This window comes from Chaetodon trifascialis, chromosome 14 (genome assembly GCF_039877785.1).
Source record: "Chaetodon trifascialis isolate fChaTrf1 chromosome 14, fChaTrf1.hap1, whole genome shotgun sequence".
NCBI lineage: Eukaryota > Metazoa > Chordata > Actinopteri > Chaetodontiformes > Chaetodontidae > Chaetodon > Chaetodon trifascialis.
Window position 1 is genome coordinate 26074425 of NC_092069.1, and position 25824 is coordinate 26100248.

At 46.6% G+C, this 25824-nt stretch overlaps 1 protein-coding gene across 5 annotated transcripts in view; it reads left to right on the forward strand.

Moving 5' to 3' along the window:
* Nucleotides 1-25824, forward strand: part of akap6 (A kinase (PRKA) anchor protein 6) — a 165760-nt gene that overhangs the window by 72697 nt on the left and 67239 nt on the right. For all 5 annotated transcript variants that reach the window (XM_070978774.1, XM_070978777.1, XM_070978778.1 and 2 more), the window contains exons 14-15: nucleotides 16560-16690; nucleotides 23231-23351. In XM_070978774.1, coding sequence (XP_070834875.1) covers nucleotides 16560-16690; nucleotides 23231-23351 — 252 coding nt within the window. The remainder of the gene's footprint in view (nucleotides 1-16559; nucleotides 16691-23230; nucleotides 23352-25824) is intronic.

Here is a 25824-nt window from a genome sequence, read left to right on the forward strand (position 1 = left end):
CACTATTTGACTCGTGAAGTGAATGTACTTCCTGTGTGTGACCTGCAGAAACAGGAAACCAGGACACCTGCTGTCCGCGTCGTGAGACGTGACCGTTTACGCACAGCTCTGACAAAACGCTTCATTTCCTGAACTAAAGCGTGATGAGAAATCCTGAGAAATTACAAACAAACAAACAAACAAACAAAACCGAGTCAAGAGGAGAAAGAGGATGTTTTTTCAAAATAAGAGCACAGAAATCTGCTGTGTTGATTCAGTCTGTAATGATTCTTCCTGCTCTCTTATTCTTTCTGTCAGCTTTATTTTTTCATTAAGGAGGCTGGTGGAGGAATTCTGCCCTGACAGAGAACACACACATGTGGACAGCATGCGCGCGCACACACACACACACACACACACACACACACACACACACACACACACACACACACACACACACACACGGTCAGCATGCACACACGTCCACAGACATCTGGACTTACACATGAATACAAATGAATAAACCAGGACAAAACGAATAAACACATAAAAACAAACACTCATGTGGACACACACACACACACACACACACACACACACACACACGCTGTCCTCCTGCTGACTTAATTACATCCCCCTCCCCCTCTCTGTTCTCAAAGCCACACAATCAAAACCACATTTTGATATCATTTCTCTCATTTGTATTCGTACATCAAGGCACACACACTTACCGAGCACACACACACACACACACACGCACACACACACACACACACACACACACACTCTTTCTGATCAAAGATTCTCCATCTTGTTCTTAAATAAAAAAGATAAAAAAGGACCACTGTAGGCTGTAATTACTACCAGAGCATCAGATGCTCTGTGTGTGTGTGTGTGTGTGTGTGTGTGTGTGTGTGTGTGTGTGTGTGTGTGTGTGTGTGTGTGTGTGTGTGTGTGTGTGTGAGAGTGTGTGAGAGAGAGAGAGAGGGAGAATGTGGCTTCTCTTGTTATCCGACTTTGATTCTTTGTCTTCTGGTTTTTTCTTGTGTTGATTTTTTTGGGCTAAAAAAAATAATGGATAGAGTAGAGTATTGTGTGTGTGTGTGTGTGTGTGTGTGTGTGTGTGTGTGTGTGTGTGTGCGTGCGTGCGTGCGTGCGCGAGCTTGTGTGTGTGTGCGTGCGTGCGTTTGTTTGTGTTTGTGCATGTGTGTGTGTGTGTCACACCATCTGATTCTGTTTTAGAGACAGTGTTTATGCGTGTTATTCCTGTTAGTCATGACTGAAAACAACTTATTGTACTTGTTCTTCCTCTTCTTTCACTTTTACTGAGGAAGATGAGAGTGGAGGAAGGAGAGGAAGGGACATTTGGTGAGGAGAAGAAGGAAAGTCATGGAGAGGATAATGGATGGATGGAGGGAGGGAGAGGAGAGAGGAGTGAGGGAGGATAGGTATAAAGGCAACAGGGATAAATGGAGGAAGAAAGAGCAAAAGTAAGAGGAAGTACAGGAAGTAAAGGTGGAGCAGAGGAAGAGAAAACATGAGAGAATTAGAGATAAGAAAGATGAAGAAGGTGAGTCTCAGGACAAAAGATGGCAGGATGGAGGAAGGAGAGAAGGACAGAAGAAAAACAAGAGGAGGTGGAGGAGAAGAGATGACAGAGGGATGGAAAAGCTAAAAGTTTAGAGGAAATGAGTTGGAAGAGGGATAGAGGGAAGTTAAGAGAGTAAACAGGAAGAGAAGGATGGAGGGATGATGTGTGGGCTGAGATGGATGGAAGCAGGTGGAGGTCTAAGAAGGATGAAGCAAAGATCGAACAAGGTGGATTAGAGCCAGATGAAAAGATGGAGAGAGGCTTTAAAGGATGAAAACAACAAGAGGAAGGAGCGAGGAGAGATGGACAGAACGAAGTTTAATAGTGAAGGAGGAGGAGCGAAGGAGGCGTGGAGGAAAAGATAATACAAGATATAAGAAGAAAAGAGGAGAGAAAGGCAGGAGGATTTGATGGAAGAGTGATAAAAGCAAGGCTGAGGAGTGAGGGGGGAAGCGTGGGATGGATGGGGGGATGGAGAGATGGATGTGGCGGAGGTGTGGAGGCTGTTTTTGTCTCTCTACCTGTGAGGCACAGTAAATCAGAGGCAGATAAGGTAATTCTGTGAGCTGTACATCATCAGGCTGCAGACAGTTTTATGGGCAGCAGATTGGCTGTAAGGGCTGCTGATTACAATGAGGGGGGGAGGGGGGAGAAAGAGGGGGTGAACACTGAGGAAGGTGTTTGCTGATGAAGTCCTCTGTCTGTTAAAGTCTGACCGATAAACGAGGTCGATACTGTGATGTCATAATCTAGATATCGGATTCTGTTTTTCTTTTATTTGTCCTAAAAAAAGAAATCTGTTACTGAATTTATCAGTTTTCCTAAAAAACATGAACACAAAAAGCATCAGAACAAACGTCTGTGTCATAAATATCAGAAATATTACATTTTAATTAAGTTAAACACATTTTAAAAAGTACTGATCAAATATCGACGTGTTTTCAGACATGAAATCAAATCAAACGCTTGATGAAAGTCAGACTAAAATTTCATTTTTATCGACCGAAATGAGAGTAAAACTGTACTATGTGTTATGAAAATGAGCCATTTAAAAGATGGAGCTGTTTTCTGACAGCTAGGTGGCAAATGCTAAAAAGCTAGCTGCTAAACATTTGGCATAAACAGGAACATCAGTGGATTTTTATTGAGGGAGAATCAGCTGATGGTGTGAGATTTCTCTTCAGCTCTGAAGCTTTTTAGCCTCGTTTAGCTGCAAGTTGTGTTTTTAGGGCACGTTTCCTGTTTGCGGTAGCGGCTCACGTTGTTTGTGCTAACAGGCGGCTGCTCGCTAACACGCTGACGTCACGTCCGACACCTTCCGGATGAACCCGCTGATCAGCTTTCAGCGTCAGTCTTTCCGGTGCGTTCATGGACATTTCACGCTTTCACGGCTGCTGCTTCCCACCTCCTCTCTGCTGCTCACCTTCGCTCTGTTGCTCAAGGGCACTTCAGCAGGACTCGTCGCTGCCGATGTGGAGGTTGGACCCGCTCTGCGCTCAGACTCTGCCCACCAGACCGCTCTGAATATTTTAAACTTTCACACTCCGGCAGATCAACACCGGATTAAAAATTACAAGTGCCGCCGGTGCTTAATTACAATTTCATGACCTCCTCCAGTAAAACGAGTCCAGTCCAGCGTAGGGTGGGTCGAGGAGGACACAAAATGGACGATGAGAAATGGCCGCCAGCGCTGAGCGGCGTTACTGTATGTGGAGCGAAAGCAGAGGGTGTTTATTTAGTATTTATTCTGCACTTCATCATCTCCCCTCCGCTAATCCACTGGCTGCTGTACGCATCGCTGACCACGGCGTATCGCTAACCTCTGCCTGGATCACAGAGCTGTGTGTGCGTGTGTGTGTGTGTGTGTGTGTGTGTGTGTGTGTGTCTGTCTGTGTGTGTGTGTGTGTGTGTGTGTGTGTGTGTGTGTGTGAGAGGATGATGTCTATCCCTCCATCTGAAACCTTGTTAAATATTCATTGACAATTATTCCGCTTTGACCGAGGAGTTAGATGATGCTGCTGCAGAGAGAGGAACTGAAAGAGAGAGAGTGTGTGTGTGTGTGTGTGTGTGTGTGTGTGTGTGTGTGTGTGTGTGTGTGTGTGTGTGTGTGTGTGTGTGTGTGTGTGTGTGTGTGTGTGTGTGTGTGTGTGTGTGTGTGCGCGTGTGTGTGCGTGTGTGTTACAGAGATGAAGGTGAGGAATAATAGAAGTTTGTCTTGGAAATATTATGATAAATCACTTGTATTTAAAATCGTTAAATGACCTGCAGATAAACCAAAAACGCAGACTGACAGAGAGACAACACACACTGTTTTACGCACACACACACACACACACACACACACACACACACACACACACACACACACACACTCTCTCTCGGCAGGTCTGAGCGTGATTAGGTGAACGTATTAAATATTAAATATCAAACGGTGCCCTTGGTGGACTCTCCTGCCGGCTGACTCAGAGCAGACGGCTCTGAAGCGCTCGGCCCGTCCAGGATCAGTAATCGCTCTCTGCTCTCTGGATCGGCTGGTGATGTCTGAGCTGATGGGGCTTGTTTACACACACGAGGGCTTTGACTGGTTGTCTGGAGCCGTGGTGGACCTGAGAGTCCACATGGACACATGACGAGACGAGAACATGAGATCAGTGTGGATGAGGAGGAGGAGGATGGAACCTTCCTCCTGTCGGTACCTCAAACAAACACGTGTACCTTTCGAACAACAGCTCACCTCACTGCAGCTTCTTCTTCTGCAGTGGTTGAAAGGCACCTGAGTGGAGGATTAGCGCCTCCTCCTCCTGAACCTCCTCCTGAAATGGATGAATTTGTTTTCTTTTTGCTGATGAAGGCCGAACGGCTCTGACGTCTGAAGATGATCTCGACCACCCTCGAGGTCGTTCTGTCTCAGGACGGCCGTCTCGCTGACGAACGCCCCCCTGGGTGTCGTTACAGCAGCTGCTCCTTCCAGCCGAGCGCTCTTACTGGTCGGACTGGGTTTCCATCCAGACTAACGAGGCTGTAAAAAGATGGGAATGTGTTCCCGGCTGAGCGGCGAGCTAACGGTCTGTTTGTTTTATTTATCTTATTCCCGGCGGAGCTGCTGTGTGGCGTCGTGACGGTGGCAGCCATAATAATCCAGAGAAGAAGACCCTCGGGGGCGATGGCGGCACATGGTGGCAGATGCCAACAGCCGTAAAGCTTTTCTGTCAGAAAGACTGAAGCCGGGATTCTTTATGTCTTATTTCTGCGTCCTTTCTCTGTTTCCAGTCTTCTTCTTGTCCTCCACTTTCTCTTTCTTTCCTTCTTTTCCGTCTTTCGTACCTCACCTGTCTTCATCTTCCTCCCTCCAGAAGAACATTATCAGGTGTTTTTGTCTCATTATTGAGTCCTGAAAGTCTCTTTTTTTTAAAAACAAGTGAAAGTAATTTAGTTTCCAAAACAGATGTTTGAGGAATTTTCCAGAATTGAACATCGTTTTTCTTGATCTGGTTCGTTGATCTTGTCCGTCTGTTTTCATTCAGTCTTTTTTGAAGCTTCCTGAAACAGTTTGATTTCATCATTCACTCGTTTTGCTGCACTTTCACCTGTTCTGAGAAAATTCCCCAAACATTAGTTTATAAAATTGAGATTTCCGTCTGTCTGCCTCCATCCTTTCCTTCATCCCCACCTCCTCTTCCTCCTCCTCTCTCCTGGTATCAGTCACTGGAGGTTGAGTAGCCGCTCTGTCACATGTTAGTTTTGATTTATGCTCCATCTTTGATATTGAAAATAACTGGAATGGTGTCCTTGAACAGAGCGAGAACACCCTGGCAGGAGGAGGAGGAGGAGGAGGAGGAAGAGGAGGTGGTGGAGGAGGAGGAGTGTAAGGAGGTGGATGTGGAGACTTTTTCTGTGACATTTGAACGTTTGTGTGAATGTGGGGAATATTTGAACTTGAGTGACCTAATTAAGATCAGACTGAGAGTCTGTAAGAACAACAGACGAAGGACAGAGCAGCTGGAGCCAGACAGGAAGTGAGGCACAGGAACAGTGTAGAGAACCTGGTATTTTCAAAATAAAACGCCCTGTGCTGACTCCCAGTCTCCCAGTATATAGATATAAATATATTTATATATACAGGCTCTCCTCTGTCGGTCACGTCACATGTTAATTTCAGTCTCAGACGCTCGCTGTCAAATTGCATCTAATAGCTGATAATTATGCAGAATGGACCTTAATTATCTGTAATGTACCCCCCAAAATCTTATTTCCCCTCCGCCACCCGCCACGTAAATAAACGCCACGTCTAATTTGCTTGTTTTGGAGAGCGCCGTGATGGATATGAGAGGCCTTAGAAAGGGCTGACTATAATTTGATTCTGGAGGAGCCCGCTGCATTTTTAATGACGTGAACTCAGCCAGGCGTGAGGTCGCTTTTTTTTTTTTCCAGAGAAATCACAAGTGTCACCTTTGACGAGGCGGCGACACTTTAGCTTTGAGCCGGAGGAATCGAATGTCATCAGCTATGCAGGGAGCATCTCAGCTCCTCCCGAGAGCCTCCTCACTCCTCACCTGGCTGCAGTGATGTGCAGGTGTGCTGCAGGAGCCTGTGAAATCACAGCTGGGCGTGGTTACATGTGCAGCAAACACACCTCTGACCACACCTGTCAGGTGTGCTGGGTGTTGTTTTCAGCCTGCTGGACAAAGTAGTTACGACGAGCAGAAAGTACTCGAGTATCAAAAGTAGAATTACTCCGATGCAGAAAGTCTGCGATGCAGTTTATATCAGGTTATTGTATCACTGATAATCAATAATCACTTAATGTTGCTGAGGTGGACGTGACTTTCCTGTGTTCAGTCTGTAACAGTTCATCTCATTTTATGAAAATCAGATATTTCTTTCTGACCTGCAGAGGAGTAAAAGCACACAGCAGCATCAGAGCTGTGTTTGAATAATCTTTATTTATAAAGTTCAAAAGTAAAGATGCTTCACACAAGACAAGTCAAAGAAAACCCAGTGAAACAAAGAGTGAAACGACCAAACAGAAAAATAAACTGAGTAAAACTACAGATTCAGAGCCTCGTTTTTCTGTCGCGTCTTTGTTCCTGCCGTTTGTGTCTTTTAGGAGAAAGAAAGAAAGAAAAATAGAAGCTTTGACTGCTCTTATTAAAACAAGGTCACATGATCATTGAGCTCATCTTCTGCTTCTACACACACAAACACACACAATCATCAGCATCATCTGCCTCTCTCCTGCTGTGTGTGTGTGTGTGTGTGTGTGTGTGTGTGTGTGTGTGTGTGTGTGTGTGTGTGTGTGTGTGTGTGTGTGTGTGTGTGTGTGTGTGTGTGTGTGTGTGTGTGTGTGTTTTACCACAGAAAGAATTTCTTGTGAAGTTGTTTTTTAAATCATATTTGATTTCATGCATAATTAGCTCGACCATCAGCAGCCGCCGGGCCGCATGCTGGGTGTTTATAGACACACACACACACACATGCACAGACATGCATATGCACACACACACACACACATACGCACAAATCCAGTCCAGTCCATGTCAGTAAGGATATACTACAGAATGAAGCACAACACTTTTTACCTTTTTAGTAGCTCGTAGCTGCATACCTGAGTGAGTGTGTGTGCGCACGTGTGTGTGCGTGCACGTGTGTGTGCGTGGAGGAGCCCGCAGGCAGCTTCCAATTTGCCGATAGTGAGACAGAGGAAATAAAAGAGAGCGAGAGGAGTCTTCTTTGCTTTGCTGGAGACTCACTCGCAGTCGGATTAAAAACTTAATTATGTTTTAAAATGATATTTTAATTAAATATGGAGGGAAGCAGGAATGGATTGGCACCAAAATAATTAATCAAACATCAAAAAAGTGAGCGGCGTCTTTCTGCTTCGGCCAGCAGAAAATAAAGTCAGCGGCTGTTAGCTCAGCTGAACATTCGTTTAATTCTCCCTCTCGCTGTTTTCTTTCTCCTCTCTGCCCCGTACACGAGACCACATGATTCCCATTCGTCTGCGTCTAATTAATAATCAGCTTGCTAATTAACCATCAGCATATTCCAGTCTGCAGTTTCTAAAATGAAGCTTCACTGCGCTTTTAGCTCCTCTTTGGTCCCTCTCGAGCTGCGTCCGGCGGCCGTCTGCGGGTCGTGACCAGACGTTGATCAGCGCTGCTTCGATGGAAACGACTGCAGCTGCTGAACCTGAAGCTAAAAGAGGCTAAAGTCCATCGAGCTGCAACTTTCTGCGTTTGCCACTTTAAGCTGCGTGAAAGATGTTTATCGATGCAGCTGTCGTGTTAGCAGCTAACCTGTTAGCATCTAACCTGTTAGCAGCTAAGCTAGCTTTCAACATGCGACTAAACTGTCAACAAACAGCTGAAACTTCCTCCAGTTTCCAGGTGACTCACCTTGCTTCAGGTGGATTTCCTGACTTTAAATCCTTCAGAGCTGCTGAAGCAGCTGAATGATGAAATATTCACTGGAAATACGAACGATTTGATTAAAGTGATTTAGAATTTCCTCTTTAGCTTTGTTTGTGTCACTTGTTTAAAACATTTTACTCTCAAAAAATATAGTTAAACAAATTTGAATATTAAAATAAACCAGATTTTTTTATTAAAATCATCGCTGACGTTTTGTGTCGGAGCAGAACGAACTTTTCCTCCTCCTTCTCCTCCTTTGTTCCTCGGCACCTCCTCGTCTCTGCTTCTGTCTGATACTCAAACAGTTTGGAGGCTGATGGAGGGATGGATGGATGGAGGAAGAAAGGAGGCGCGGGGGATGAGTGGAGGAGAGAGGGAGATGATAGAGGCAATCAATATTTCTAGCATTCTAATTAAAGCCTCTCTGTGGAATAAATCCATGTAATTATCAGTAAATGAAATACAAGGTCACTCCACCTGACGGAGGGATGGACAGAGGATGATGGAGGAGGAAACAACAGAAAGGATGTTTCTCTGCGTGGATTCTGCTGACAGACAGTCTGCTCAGTGTTTCATCTTTTCATTTTCTACTCTTTCGTTTGTTTCGGGGAGGGAACTCACACACCTCCACCCCCAACCCTGAAGCTAACTTTGAATCTTCAACAGATCTTTAAAGAAGTAAAGAATGGACAGGGCGTCCTAAAATACCAAGAAGACACGTCTTCACGTCTCTTAAATGTCCTCACTTCCATAAAATATCGAAGCTTCCCACAAATGTTTTATCTTTCCCAAAATCTCACCACGACCAAAAAATGTCCCCACTTTCTAAAGATGCTCACTCCTTCAGACACTCACACTCACACGCACACACACACACACACACACACACACACACACACACACACACACACACACACACACACACACACACACACACACACACACAGGTGTGCAGGTGCAGGTTCAAGTTATTTATCACTGGAACAATGTTAATGAAACACTGGAGCTGAGTGTGTGAGTGTGTGTGTGAGTGTGTGTGTGTGTGTGTGTGTGTGTGTGTGTGTGTGTGTGTGTGTGTGTGTGTGTGTGCGCGTGCGTGCGTGCGTGCGTGCGTGCGTGCGTGCGTGCGTGCGTGCGTGCGATTTGAAAAGGAAGTCATCCAGCCTGCTGCACCTTTTCTGCAGTCTTTAGATAAACTCAGATGAATTGACAGAGAGGAAGATAAACACTAAATAAATGACTGAACACATTGCTGGAGACTTCAGATGTTTCCTCCTCCTCTGTGTCCTCCTCTGTCTCCTCCTCTGTGTCCTCCTCTGTCTCCTCCTCTGTCTCCTCCTCTTTGCTCTCTTCCCTCCATCCTCCTCCGTACACTGATCACTTCACCTTTTTTCTCGAATGATGTTTTCAGAATTTTATTTCTTCGTTTTACTTTCATTCACTGAACAACCTCCTCTCTGAATATGTGTGTGTATGTGTGTGCGCGCTCGTGTGTATGTGTGTGCACGTGCGTGTGCGTGTGTGGGTGTGTGGTGTTCAGATGAATAGAAACATGATAGAAAACAATAAAGTGAGTCTGACCTTGTCTGTCATTCAGCATCTCTGAGCCAATCAGAGCCGCTTTCACCTGCGCGCTGCTGCGTCTGTAACTAGTAAACTCTATTGTTGTGTGTGTGTGTGTGTGTGTGTGTGTGTGTGTGTGTGTGTGTGTGTGTGTGTGTGTGTGTGTGTGTGTGTGTGTGTGTGTGAGTGAGTGAGAACAGACTGGAGAGATCTTATTGATTTTTTTAGGTGATCATCATTTTCTCTCTCTTTGGCTGCTTGACGTTTTTTCTTAATAGTGTTTTTGGTCTGCATCACTAGAGCATGCTGGGAGATCAGCGAATTTTGCACAGAGACGTGTCAGGGACCTGTGTGTGTGTGTGTGTGTGTGTGTGTGTGTGTGTGTGTGTGTGTGTGTGTGTGTGTGTGTCAGGGACGGTGTGTTTAAGATGCTAAACTGCTGCTTACTCAAACTACAAAGGTCAGCAGATGATCGTCTGTCGTGGGAGCAGAAAGAGTGACTGCCGAAGTGCCTTTGAGCAAGCCGAGGTTTCTGAGCGGCTTCGGACCAGAAGCGACATGAAGCCAGTCGTTCCTGATGAGGAGCGGGAGACGAGCGGGTGGTCACCAGGCAGCTGCTGCACCTGTGATTGGATGATTGGATCCAGTCCAGAACATGTGACCTAAAACTGTCTGACTTCCTTTAAAAGTAGTCATATTGTAATGATTTTCAGATTTGCCTCCAAGACGGGAAGTGAAATTGGAAATTGATTCATGGACGTCATCAATTCATTCATTCTTTCTCATGGAAAAGCTTCAGTATCTGTCAGCGCGAGGAAGGAAGTCGGCGAGTGCGACTGAACAGACGTGAATTAAACTTAAAACGTTAAAACATTAAATCATCTCAGGTGTTCATCAGCAGTGTTGGTTGATGAAGACCACAACTCCCATGATCCCTCGCTGCATCATGATGTCATCCAGCTCATTGTTTCGATTGACAGCATGTCTAAATATTAAAGAGGGAAACAAAAGCTTTTTAACAAACGTTCAGACGGATTTGACGTGTCGGAGCTTTGAGTTTGTCGTCATGTCGGACACGTTTCCGCCGCTCGCTCGCCCTCAGTGAGGAAGCTGAGCGAGTTTGAGATGAAGATATCAGGCAGCGGCGGCGCCGCCCGGCGCTGGGGGCAGGTGCTACTGCAGCGCCCATTAATACAGCTAATTAACACTAGCCACTGTTCTAATTAACACGCAAACTAATTAGGAAATAATTAACCGACATAAAAAAATCTGATCTTAATAAGAAAGACTGAGAGACGAGGGCGAGGCGGCGGCGCAGACGGACAGAAAGACTGGGCCTCATGGAGGGGAGCGCAGGGGATTGTGGGAGTCTGAGAAGGAGCTGATGGCGTGGATCAGGGAGGACCAATCAGCATCTTCACACAACAGTTAAAACTGGCGTGCGTGCGTGCGTGCACAGCTGCTCTTCAGGAGAATTTCTTCAACTTCAGAATCTGCTTCTCTGCAGTTTCTCTCATTTTATTCTTGCTTTCTGAAACCAAATGAACAAGAGGATGGAGGAGGAGGAGGGGGAGGGTGGGGGGTGGGGGGTGAGGGGGGGTTAGGAAAGGTCAGAAGGAGGAGGAGTGGAGGTGAGCTGGAGGTTTGTTTAGTTGATTTTAGCTTCAGATGAAAGCTTCAGTGGAAACATCTGGACAACACAAGCAGCCCGCGGACAAGACAGACATACGCACGCACGCACACACACACACACACACACACACACACACACACACACACACACACACACACACACACACACACACACACGCTGTTGCAAATGTTCACATTCATATGAACAGCACATTCTGTGTTTGTAACCTGCTGCCTCTGTGCTGCTCACATCTGTTATGGTCTGATTGTCATAAACTGAAGTGGTTTTACAGTGTGTGTGTGTGTGTGTGTGTGTATCTGTGTGTGTGTCTGTGTGTGTCTGTGTGTGTGTGCACGCTGCATGCCTCAATTTTTTATTCTGCCCTCAAAGATGAAAGTGGAGCGTTCATTCAACTGCTTCACACAAATCAAACTGTATTACAGTATCGACAAGCGCAGGTGTGCTTGTGTGTGTGCTTGTGTGTGTGTGTGTGTGTGTGTGTGTGTGTGTGTGTGTGTGTGTGTGTGTGTGTGTGTGTGTGTGTGTGTGTGTGTTTTGCTGGCAGCTGGATGCAGCCATCTCATATCCATTATTGATCCTATATCATTACCCACTGCTCCGCTCTATCAAGACAAAAACACCCTGTTATTGGAATATCTCACCTCCAGTATTGACCTACGACACACACGCACACACACACACACACACACACATGTCTAAAGAAATTAATATCAAATGTGGAGTCAGAAGACGAACTTCTATGATGACTCGCTGATTAAAACAAGCTTGTCGTTAAATGTGCTGCACGTCATCAACGCGACACGTTAACACACCTCAGACGCTGTGAGGACACAAAGATGGACGACCACAGAGACGAAGACATGAGACAATGAGACACAAAACGCTTTGTCAGCATCTTCCTTTAAACATCATCTGTTGGTAAAATGACTGCCTCCAGTTACCTGATCAGGTGGGACCTGCTCTCACCCCTTAAAGGTGGCACCAAAACCTGAGGTTGGTGTAGGGCAGTTAACGGCATGGCGTCGCTTGCTGTGATTGGCTGAAGTACCCCGAGGTTAGAGTGTTGACTGCAGGATGTTGACTTCAGGACAGTAGGTCCAGCAGTGAGACACGGTGGCGTTGACCGACGTGTGTGACAGATGTGGAAACAAAGCTCTCGGCGGCGATCGATAGGTCAGAGGTCAGCCACATGACTCCTGATGTTAAGGCGACACTGCAGGCGCCTCGCTGCCGCTCCACGGGTGACAGACAGGAGCAGAGACATGAGGAGTGAACGTCCCTGTTTGCTCCTGCAGTGTGTCTCTGTCACGTGATCGATCAGTCGATTGATTTGTGTCGACTGATCAGCTGATCGTTGTTTTTCCTGAACACTGTTGAAGAACAGATGGTGTGTTTTAGATGCTGCAGTGTGTCGACACGCTGCTGCTGCTCAGCTCTCAGTCCTAACACTGCTGTTTGATTGGCAGTTATAGCCCCGGGAAAACCCCAGGAGACACACACACAGACGCACACCAGACGCACACACACATTCAGTCGTTCGGACACGTGTACACACCGAGCGGATCGAGACACATTTTCACAGCAGCAAATCAAGCAGCACGCTTGCCAACACACACACACACACACACACACACACATATTTTTTTTTTTAAACATGAAAACATGCACTGAACACACACACACATCAACATATAAACACACACACACCTCAAGGGAGATGTGCTTGTGAGGGTTTCTAGGGATGCTGGGTAAATTGGCCCTGACATGTAAACAAAAACCCCCAAATTACTTGATTCAGCACATAGAAGTGCAACACACACACACACACACACACACACACATGCACACAAGCAGATCTACAGAAAAAACAAACTCTCTGTGTGTGTGTGTGTGTGTGTGTGTGTGTGTGTGTGTGTGTGTGTGTGTGTGTGTGTGTGTGTGTGTGTGTGTGTGTGTGTCAGGGGAATTCTACATATTCATCAAATGAGTCAGATTCTTATTGATTCTTGTGTCTGTCAGCAGCATTAAAGACAAGACTGGAAACACTGAACTCAGCCTTTCCACACACACACACACACACACACACACACACACACACACACACACACACACACACACTGTGTTTCCTTGTTTTATTGTCATGATCTGGGTGTGAGGCAGCGCGACAGCAGCAGTCAGATGATCACATTGTCAATGGCCGCCATGTTTGCTGTAGTTTTTCTGTGCGTTCGCTTCCTTTAGCGGCGCGCAGACGGCTGCGGAGACGTCCGTCCTCAGAGCGTCCCCACGCTGCGCTCTGCTCGGGAAGCTCTGGTTTTTGGGCCACATTTTATGGACGTATTTGGACAACAGATGTCCAGTTAGCATTCTGCCTCACTTTGACTGCAGCAGGTTTCTGACAGCGGTGCTTTGAGCTAAATGCTAACACATCGAACTTGACCATGTTAGCATGCTAAGATTTGCTATTTCGTGCCAAACGCAGATAAACAAAGCACCGCTGAGGCTGAGGAGTGACAGTAGTTATGCATCAAAAATAAGAACCATGTGATGTTTTGATTGGTCATCACAAGTTAGCACCATGCTAACAAACGTCTGTGTCTTCAGCCTCTGTGCTGAGTTATGTTTCAGTGGCAGCTTAGGCTACACACACATTACACTGTGTGTGTGTGTGTGTGTGTGTGTGTGTGTGTGTGTGTGTGTGTGTGTGTGTGTGTGTGTGTGTGTGTGTGTCAGACAATGTGCAGTACATACACACACACACACACACACACACACACACACACACACAGGCTCACACACACTAACAGATGGAGCCATGAGTCTAGTTTGAAGAGAAATAATTTCTGACAGAAATCCTTGAAGATCCTTCAGACTGGGAAGCAGCCCAACTCATCAGTGTGTGTGTGTGTGTGTGTGTGTGTGTGTGTGTGTGTGTGTGTGTGTGTTTTAAACAGACACTGTTCCAGTTTTGTGTCCTCAAGGCGTGCAGGAGAAATTGCTTCACTGTGTGTGTGTGTGTGTGTGTGTGTGTGTGTGTGTGTGTGCGTGCGTGCGTGCGTGCGTGCGTGCGTGCGTGCGTGCGTGCGTGCGTGCGTGCGTGCGTGCGTGCGTGTATGTTTCATTATGGCTTCAGTCAGCTGTTAGGTATGAAAAAGCCAATTACAACCATAAGATTGCGTTCGCTTGCTTGCTGCAAACTTGGGAAACGATGAACTGAATGAATAGCCAACTGAGTTACTGACCTTCGTCCTGACTGACTGAGGTCTTCTTCACTCAGCGACGACACATTTACATTCGCTGTTTCAAACTCATGTCAACAAATAACTTTTCTGCTCGTCCACGCTGAAATAGAAATTCATAGCTTTCATATCAGAGGCCACGATGAAGCGAGCGTCCTCAGAGACGATACGCGTCGTCCATCACGAAGCGGGTTTAGCGACCGACGGAGACACTTTGGACTGAAGCGTTCAGGGTAGTTTGAGACTGAATCTTTATTGTCTTCACCTGCTGAGACATCAGTTCCACCTGTCTCTTAAAAATATGAGAGATTAAACTCACTTCAGACTTCTGGAGAGAAACTTCACTGCAATGATTTCCTTAAAGGATGAACAAGGTGGCGAGGGTTAAATCCACCCGTGTGATTGGCTGTCCCTCTGTGAGCACACATGTGATTAATCATCCCATCACCTGGCGGCGGCTCATAAAGGTCACTCCCTCCTTACAGTAAGCAGGAGTGCCTTTGATGAATGCGTCCTCCCCGCTTTAACTTCCTTTTACCTCTAAATTAGAGGTTTTTTAAATGTAATTCTGCACCCAGAGTCACAGTTATAAGGAACAATTTAGCAAAGAAAAGAACAATCTGACCAGCTAATGAACAACCTGACTGATTTACTGACTCACTGACGGACTAACCAGCCAGTAAGCAGCCCGCAAACGCCACCAGGAGAGCAGCGGCGAGCAGTAATGGACGAAAGTGAAGAGACGTTTAGACAAAGTGAGGAGAAATTTCTGTGAGAGCTTCCAGTTAGCTTCATTTCTGTAATAGCAGCACACACGCAAACAAAACATCCCCTCAGTCGCACACACCTGAGCGCACACACACGCAGACGGCGCCGGTGATTGTGTGTTGCCTGTTTGTTTATTAGCTCTCTGATTGAGCGGCTCTGCCTTCCACAGATTGGATGACCTTTCCAGATCCTTCCGCCGAGTCCGCTAAGTAGATCGGACGGCGAACGCGACGCGACGACACTTTATTCAGATTGTTACCAAATGAGGAAAAGGCAGGCGTGTGTGTGTGTGCGCGTGTGTGTGTGTCGCTGTTTGTACACTCTCACTCTGCCTTCATTGGTTCAATTGAAGCCTCATCTCCATATAGTTTGTATGCAATTACATCTGAGCGGCACGCTGAGTGCCTCTATATGATTGTCTGGATACTGAGTGCGACTAGCTGTGTGTGTGTGTGTGTGTGTGTGTGTGTGTGTGTGTGTGTGTGTGTGTGTGTGTGTGTGTGTGTGTGTGAAGGATAATTTGTGAGACTGCTTCATGTGTGAATATGTGTGTATATGTTTATTTTTGTGCGTGTTGAACAATTCAGGATCGATGTGTGTGCGTCTGTGACTTTATGGGAGCATTTGTGCAGGCGTGTGTGTGTGTGTGTGTGAGAGGTAATTTGTGCGAGAGAAAAGCGATTCATGCTAAATGTGCGTGTGTGGTTTTATGGGTAATTTGTGTTCGAGGCGTGTGTGTGGGAGAAATCAGAAGTGGGATATACATTTATATGCATACACATGTACATATGGATATATCAGTGTGTGTGTGTGGGTGTGTGTGCACCGGTCGAGATGAGGGTGCAGGATAAGCGTGGAGTGTGTTTCTAGTGGCTCATCGGCCGCTCGCGGGGCTTTAAAGGGCACGTCCGTCAAAATATGGCACAGCCGAATCTCATTCATCTGCAATAAACAGCTAATCACACTCAGAGGACATGATCCCAGTGACACACACACACACACACACACACACACACACACACACACACACACACCTGATTCTGCTCATCTGCTGTAACACACCTTCATGAATGATGTTTGAAGGGCAGTTTCAACTTTCGTTCAAAGCAACGTTCAAAGCGCTTCAACTTTTAGGTTCACACGTTCTGTAAAACAGCTGAAATGGTTCAGTTTCTTTGGAAATAAGCTTCAGGCGCCCCCTGCAGGCCGCCCTGTTCTTCACATCTCACTAAGTTTTATGAGACAACAGCAAGCGCCGTCGCAGCGTCCGTCACTCGGTTCGTCCTCTCGCCGTCATGAATGTCCTCAGTGTGCCGTGTGTTTGACGCCTGTGTGCCCTGCTCTGTGTCTTCCAGGCTGAGCTGATCTCCAGTCAGTGCGAAGCCCAGCGAGCCGCCCTGGAGCAGATGGCGGTCAAACTGAGCAGCCTGCAGTACCCCCCGCCCGCCAGCAGGAGGCACTACAGCCAGCTGGCCAGGAACAACAGGTAAACAGCGTGGAGGACGGAGTGTGTTGGCTTGTTGGCAGTCGTGGACGTAGACTTTCCAAACTGATGACACACAGACTCATTATGGGCTGTCACAGCCACCTCGTGTGTGTGTTTAAAACAGCCCTTTAAGGCCAGAGTGTGTCACATGACTCTGCAGTACCAAACATGGCCGCCATGCCAGCTATGAAATATGGCGGCCTGAGTGGAGGCTGATGGTTCCATCTGTGGCCCCTCCCTCATGAGAGGGAGTCCAGACGGCCACTGTGATCACCTAGCAGCCTCCAGGTGTGAATGTGCTGAACCGTGCAGGTGTGAACACGCGTTGACTGCGTCCACGTTCATGTCAGGTGGCTCGGTCAGAAGTTCCCTGTGAGTTATCAAACGGGAAGAGCAGAATAGACGAACGGCAGAAGAAGAAAACAAGACCGAGCCACGACGGCTCAGCGCCGTGTGACACACACAGCCGAGTGCAGCCACGCACACACAGCGCTGGAGTGTTAACAGCAGTAATCTGGTGTGGCCAGGCTCGGCTCGGCGAGCGGCGTCTTTGGTCACGCTGCCTGTCGGCGATTCATCCGCGGCTTTGAGGAGCCTCCCTCTGCGGTTATCACTCACACGCAGGGCGCACACACACACACACACACACACACACACACACACACACACACACACACACACACAGCGTTGTGTGTATGCAAATGAAAAATGAAGCTTGCATCGCTCACTCTGTCTGGAGCATGTTTTGTTCTGCAGACTTTGTTGGTGTTGTCAGCTCGTCGTCACAGCGACTTTCATGAAGGATGCGGTGTGTGCAAGTGCTCACACACATGCACACACACACATGCACGCTCACACACACGTAAAGAAAACACTCATTTATTTGTGTTTTCAGTCCTCTGTGGCTGCAGTGTAATGTTTCACTAATTTACATTGGATGTGTTGGACACTAATTGGTTATTCATATATTAGCTGCTCTTCAGATTTACATTTGTGTGTGTGTGTGTGTGTGTGTGTGTGTGTGTGTGTGTGTGTGTGTGTGTGTGTGTGTGTCCAGTGCAGCGGTGTGTGGGATGAGATCCGTATTAATTGGATGTTGCATGTTTTTTTTTTGCTCTGAGTTCAGCTCAGTTGAGATTTTTGGTTTTGCTTCACTTGTGAAGAAGATGAAGGTCAGACTGAATTATTTACTGATCTCACGCAAAACATCTCAATCCTAAAAGACAGCAGAAGAAATTTCATAAAATTAAAGAAACGCTGCTTTTTAAATGTATATATCACTAAAAAGGCCGATAAATGGCCACCTGCTGTAAACCGAACGTTTGCTCATTATTTTCATTAATCAGTCGTTAAATTAGACAGAAAATGAATGAGGTTTGGTTGATGGAGAAAACAGATCATTTCTACATCAGTGAATTGTGTCGATCAATGGTTCAAACAGTTTTTCTCAATTAAAAATGATTCAAACTGACAGTTTGGGGCTTTATAAAAAACAAAAAAGGACGTTTTGTTCTCGTTTGTTTGTTTGTTTGTTTGTTTGACATCAAGACTCAACAAACATCCACGATGTGTCAAACTGACCTGAGGAGCAGCTTAATGTGCATTCCGAATAAACATCGATTCATTCATTTATTCACTCATTCATAGGACATTGAATAACCTTTAATGATTTCTGTTATTTAAATAAATCTACCCTCATTCATTCATTCATTTTCATTTCAAAACAGTGAGTAAATGAATGTGTTAATGATGGAGTGATTGAATCATCTTTTTTAAATTATTGAGAGATTTAAAGATTGGCTGAGTGATTGACTGGATGAATTAATTAATAAAATAATAAATAAAAAATGAATTAATGAGTGAATAAATTACTGTCTGAGAGAGTGACTGGATGAATAAATCAGTAAATTAATGAAAGAGGGTGTAAATGACTTCATAAAATGATAAAATGAATGATTAAAAAAACTCATGAGTTAGGATATTAGAGAATGAATGAATGAATGATTAAATAAATAAGAGCAGCGAACAAAGTGAGTGAGTGAGTGAGTGAGTGAGTGAGTGAGTGAGTGAGTGAGTGAGTGAGTGAATGGGGTAGATGAATGAATGAGTCAAATTGCACCTGCAACAGTTTGGGTTTGAATGTCTGCAGGATGAATCTGTCAGAACGGATGGGTGAGTGAGTGAACGAGTGAGTGAGTGAGTGAATGGATGAGTGAGTGAGTGGACGTCAGCAGGGGGCGCTGTGCTCCTGCTCCCCGCTCGTCTGCTTTCAGTGTCTCTGCAGGATGAATCCATTAAATGAGACCAGCGTCGGTGAATCACCTCATAAATCCAACAGAGTCTCTGACTGAAAGGTGACGGCTGCCGATATGACTCATTCAACCTTTCACTCTGTCATTTCATCCCCCTCTCCTCTCCTCCCTCCTTCACTCCTTCCTTTCCCCCCTTCCTCGCCATCCTTTTCTCTTTATTTTTTTTTTCTGTATTTCCCTCTCTGTCTGTTACTTCCCTTTTCTTTCTCTTCTCTCCCTTTTCCTTCGTTTGTCTCCTTTCTCTCCCCACCTTCCTCCCCTCTTTTCTCTTGACTTTGAACTTTCTTCCACTTTCCTCTTCATTCCTTCCTCCTCTCTCTTCTCCTGTTTCCCCCACGCTCTCCTGTCTCCATCCTTGTCGTCTACCCTCTCCCTTTCCGTGTCTCCCTCCCCTCCTCTTCCTCCCTCTCTTCGTCCCGCTGCATGGTGGATGATGAATTAGAGACAGCGGTTACAGCTGCTATCGTTGTTGCAGCAGCAGGCAGCGGAGAGAGAAAGCGGAGGATGATGGCGAATCCATCCATTTAAGCCTGACCGGAGAGACGCTGCATGTGTTTCAACCAGCGGCTCACACTGAGCGCCACGGCGCCTGAAACGCCATCACTCCTGAAATGTATTCGCTTTAAAGGAAGTGAAGCACTAATGAGTGCTGTGATGGAAGCTCCTCAGTGATTGGCTGGTCTGTCAGTTTCCTTTCACCTCCTCTGTTGGGGCGTAAACTTAAATAAACTGTGTGTACTCACAGTCTTTGCTAAGCGACTGTTAGCAACCTGGTTAGCTTTGGGAAGTGACACAGAGGGAATAAATGCTGCGACTGACCAGTGCTAGCTCCACTGGCTAGCATGTTAGCTCAGAGTATGCTCACCAAATTTCTAGAACTAAATATTTCCTGTGTGCACTGTGACATCACTGTCAGGTGTGCCTCAGGTGCGACAGACCACACCTAGCTACACCCACACTGAGCACTCACATCCGTCACCTGGAAGCAGAATCCAAGCTGACGGTGATGACGTCACGTGAATAGTCGATTTAATTCCTCTTTGAGTGATTCAATCTGAGTTTCCTCTCAGCGAAACGTCTCTAACGACTGCAGACGTCAGTCCGTTGTTTCCATATTTACATCTTCACATCTTCACGTGATCCCAGCTACGTTTTATTGTCTCCAGCGTCGACTGGAACTGTGACGAGTTAGAAATGAATAATAGATTCCCGTAATTTGAATTTCCTCAAGTGACTAAATGTCAGGTCGGCTCTCCGTGACGCTCCCACGCGCTCCGTCAGCGCCGCGTGACAGAAAGCCAACCTGACACTTCAAACGCTCTGTAACTGTCCCGGTGTCGAACGCAGCCCCGCAGCGCCGCCACGTCGCTCCTTCCTCTCCGATTTGTCTGTTTCCTCGTCTTCCTCCCCCCGAGAGATCCTGTTTTACAAAGCGTTTAGTTAACATTAGTGTGAGAACAAGACGGAAACGAGGAAGACGAGGGGAGGAGGGGGGCGGGAAAACGACAAATGACAAGAGAAAACAATCTGTGCGAGCGTTGTATCTGCTTCATCTGTCGGAGTCAGTAAAGGGCCGCTCGGCTCGCCGCATAATGAGGAACGCCGCCTCGAGGGAAGGAGGCAGCGCTCGCTTCCTTCGCTTTCTTCTTCTCTGTTTTTATTTTAGTGAGAGTCACTCACACTGGAGGTGGGGGGGGTGGAGGAGAGGAGCGGGACTCTGATGGAGAGGAGATGAGGATGAGGAGAAGGGAAGTTGGAAGAGGAGAAGGTTCGGTGGAGGAAGTGAGGAGGAAGATTTTAAGGTTAAAGGTTAAAGGTGAGGACAGTTTTAGGGTGAAGGTGAGGACCTAGAGAATTATGGGTAATATATGAAGACATGTTTGTGTTCAGAAGATTAATTAATGAATGAAACAGGAAGAGGTGGAGGTAGTGTGTGTGTGTGTGTGTGTGTGTGTGTGTGTGTGTGTGTGTGTGTGTGTGTGTGTCATGCTCACGTTGTGGGGAGTCTGTGTACACATTGAAATTGCGGGGACTCGTCTTCTTTGCGGGGACTTGTCTTTTTTCTGGGGACTCATCTTCTTTGCGGAGACTCGTCCTCTTTGTGGGGACTCGTCTTCTTTATGGGGACACGTCTTCCTTGGTGGGACTCGTCTTCTTTGCGGGGACTCGTCACAGCCTCCATCAGGTGAATCATTACATTTTAAGGATTAAATTCAGGTTAAGGGTTCATTTTAAGTTAAGGTTAAAGTAAGTCTTCAGGACATGAATGTGTGTGTAATGTCCCCAAAAGTGATAGAAACACGACTCTGTGTGTGCGTGCGTGTGTGTGTTGTCGTGGAAACGCCACGGGCCTGACAGAGCTGTCAAACTGTCGGCGGCGGTGAGCGGAGAAATCCAAACAATTTCACTGCTAATGTTGAGAAACATGTTGGCGATCCCCGCCGAGACCGAAAACCAGCGCATATATAAATAATAAACACACACACACACACACACACACACACACACACACACACACACACACACACATACACACACACACACACACCTTAACAAAACGGCTGACAGTAATGTGTGTGTTTGAGCAATCGGCCCCTGTTCCAGCAGCATAAATATTTGATGTGATCCTGTGTCGAGGAGGAGGGGGAGGAGGGGGAGGAGGGGGGTGAGGCGGAGAGAGGAGGCTGGGGGAGAGATGTTGAGGGAAAGTGATGAAAAGAAGAGGAGGAGGAGGAAGAAGAAGAGCAGGAGGTGAACAAAGAGTGTGGACAGGAGGAGGAGGAGGAGGGAGGATGTGGGATGAAGCAGATAGAGGAAGGAGGGAGGAGGAGGTGAAGGAGAGGTGTCTGTGGGTGTCTTCCGAGTCCACGTCCAAGCCGGGACGCTCACAGTAGAAATTAGCTTTAATGAATTCCCCTGTGGACAAACTGTCCGTCCTCCTTCACTGTGGACAGATGAGTCCGTCCGTCCACGCCACCACGTCAGATCGCGACCAGTCAGCCCGTCTCTGCTCGCGTCCTCCATTCTGCTTTGGTTATCTGTCCTTTGTCTTTAGGTTCATTTGTCTTTTAACTGGACGTAAAATGAGTTCCAGCATGTGTGTTGTGTCCGTCTTCGTCCCACCGTGAACCATGATGTCAAAATGTGCCAAAAATGACGTTTGATTACTCTTTCAAAGAAGTAATTAGGATCGTGAGACAGCAAAGCGGGACGAAAGACTGCTTGTACATCATTTCAACCGAGACATCTTTTGAGTTTTGGTTTTTTGAGAGTTTTCCTGACAGGTTCAGATTGTTATTGTTCGTGTCTGACAGCATCGTGGAGAGGATCCCTGCAGAGACCCACTTTTGTTAAAGTCCGATCCTTTTAGCCGTTCTGTCCCCACCAGACTCCATTCACAAAAACAGCGATTTTAGCATCGTAAAATAAACGTCATTCAAACTCACCAAAACCTTCTCGCTTCGTCTTTCTGCTGTCCAACGGTCATCACCGACGCTGCTTTGGTTGGAATTAACTTTTAATTCACAGATGGAACATTTTCTTTTCTTTTTACGTTTTGACAGCAGAGACTCGAACATGTGGGACGGATTTCTGTCAGTGCTGCTGTTTTTCCACACAGTCAAATGTTAATTTTCATAATCGAACGTCTGGACTCCTGAAAAGAAGAGCAGCCAGACTGAAAACATTTGTCAGGATACAAACACCAAAGAAGACAAATAAAGCAGAGACAGATTTACCGTCAGTCGTCTGTCCAAAACTGTCCAATCAGTGAGTCTCCTGTCCATACGCTTCGTTTTAAGCCTATTGGTTCGTTTGAGAAAATCCAGAATGAACAAAAAAAACTGGAACTCTGTTTGAAAAACCAAAACTGTCTCCTGAGTCCGAACCGAACAACGTCTCCGTCTCCATCCCCGCCTCCGTCCCCGTCTCCTCCTGACATTTAGCTTTCCACGCAGCTGAACGACCTGCAGCTCTGCTCTCAGTCAGCTGACTCGTGTTCTGTGACGTCCTGTTTGTCTCCGTCTCATTCCGCTTTGCATTTTCAGCTGCGTTCGTTATCAACGTAACGAGATGCTCGTGTCTCACAGCCGCAGGACAAAAGAATATTACAGCAATACAAGAAACAATAACAGGAAGTGGAACGTGTGGGAAACACGGTGTGAATAACAGAAAAGAGAGAAACGAGTTACAGCAGTAATTCAACTCCATTGTGTCTCTTTGTCCTCAGTCTGCAGGAGTTTGAGGCAGAGTACCAGGAGCTCTGGGATTGGCTGATGGACATGGACGCCATGGTAACGGACAGTCACCAGCTGATGATGTCAGAGGAGCAGAGACATCACCTCTTCAAGGTAAGACGAGCTCTGCTGTCTGTCTGTGGGACTCGCAGACGTCTGTCTTTACATACGTGAACGGCTTCGTTTCTCTGGTGGTTTCCGCTGACTTCAGGGTTCTTCCTCTCGTGGCTGACGCCTCTAAATGTCATAGAAGGTTGAATCCAAATATCTGTGGTCTGAGCTTGCAGACTGGGACCTCCTGTCCCTCGTCATCGTCATCATTTGACAGACTAAAGACCAGATTAAGACGTTTCCATGAATTCCACCTGTTTTCCATCTCAGAACATCCTCGTAAACACCGTCACATCCACGTTACCATAAGTCACTCCTGCGAAGTCTGCACCTGGACCTCCGCATGAAGTGGGTCTGAGGGTCTTCAGTGGACCTGCAGGCTCACAGGTGTGCGGTCGTGGTTCGGCTTCAAATACTGACGTGTCGCCACAAACACGGCTGGAAAATGACGGTTTAATCGTGAGACACACGGCTCCACCAGTCTTCTGCTGATTGGCAGCCGTCTCACGTACAAATTTAACATGTCTGCGGTTTGCAGAAACACACACGCAGCATTTTCCTGCCGGCTGAGCTGGAAACCTTCTGACTGTCCTCGGACGATGAAGGCTTTTGGTTAACTCCTCGGGAGCAGGTGGTGTTTCTGTCCCACCACCATGTTCTGTCGGTCGACACGGCGGCTGTGGTCGCGGTGCAGTTAAGTATGTGTGTAGGAAGAGCCTCGCTCTTCATCCTGCCTGCAAAGCTCTGATTGGCTGATTGATTGGGGAAACGTCCGTCATTGAGCACAGTTGGAGTTAAGCGTCATCGTGTGTGCAGCCGCCGTGATTCATCACAACTCGTCCTGTTTCTGTGCTGCAGAGAAGCAGCAGCTTCATCACTAACTCTTCGTCTGCGCGGCGTCCTGTGAGAGCGACAGGTGTCACATTCAGGGATGGTGAGGGACGTCCGCCGATCAGCTGATCAAAACATGTCCAAACACAGAGGGAGCCCCCCCCCACATTTCATTCATCCATCGCATCCCTCCCTTCACTCCTCCCTCCACCTCACATCCCCTTTTCTAGCCAGACACACACACACACACACACACACACACACACGCACGCACACACTCACACACACACACACACACACCCTGTCTTCATCCTTACCAAGGAGAATGGGATTACAAGGCATAGCCTCCCTCATAACCATATCATAGAGAAGAGTGTGTGTGTGTGTGTGTGTGTGTGTGTGTGTGTGTGTGTGTGTGTGTGTGTGTGTGTGTGTGTGTGTGTGTGTGTGTGTGTAATGACTTCACTGCAGCCAAATGAGACAGAGGAACAGCATGTGTTACAATTAGAGATCTGAGTCATCCTCTTCTGTCCTTCACACATGTGCGCGCACACACACACACACACACACACACACACACACACACACACACACACACACAGATAGAGGAATCAAAGGCGGACAGTAAAATATATGTATTTGTTGTCGCACAGCTTCTACACTCCAGAAAATGGCATTTTAAAAAGCATTTCATATTTTATCAGAATGCAGTAATCAGCCCGCTGAGAGCTGATTCACACGAGTCCGATGCAAATTAACTCGTTTAAAGTTGTGATTTAACTTTAAACGCAATGTCAAACAAAGACAGAACTTCCTGTCACAGTTAGTGTCGCGCTGTCCGAAACTACTGCAGGTTGTACTTTGTGTACATGATGTGTTTCCAGCAGCTGTAGTGTCTTCATGTTGATCACCTCATGGTCTGAACTCCAGCGCTAAGTGTCACCAAACCAGCGGCACAGCGGCTGCAGACTTAATAAAATCCTAAAACAATAATTCAGCTAATTAAAAGCACACAGCTTGAGTCTCCTCGTTAACAAACCAGTATAAATATTTAACAAGGTAAAAGAGATTTTTTCTTTGAGGGGTTAGACGGTAAACAAAGAGAGGAAGTCAGCTCAACTGTGTCTAGCTTCATGCTAATGTTAGCATGCTATCACACAGCTGTTAGCACCACAGGCGTCAGGACTTGTCCTCTGGGGACAATTTGTAAAAAATGTCTCCGTCTCAGTTCGTCTTGTCCAGATATTTGTGACCGAGACGCACGGCGACTGCAAACAAGCTGGAGCGTTGAAACAGTGAACGTTTGCCGTGTGTGTTAAAGCCCAACGTGTGTGTTAACAGACAGTAACACACACTGTGGCTCTGAAAAACACACATGTATTCACACATGTTCACGCACGCACACACAGCGATTGTTTCAGTGGTCGAACCGCTGACATCTCATTCCCTCCTTACCCAGAAGGCACTGCTGTGAGGCGCCGCACACACATAACTTTGTGTTGTTTTCGGTCTCTCTGTCTGCTCGTCCAAACTTTTCTTTTTTTCTGGCGTGTGCACACATGATTTATTTAGCGGCCGATGAGACCCACCTGGCCTGCGAATTATTGATAAGTGTAAAGATGAACCTAATTTCTCCATAGGAGTC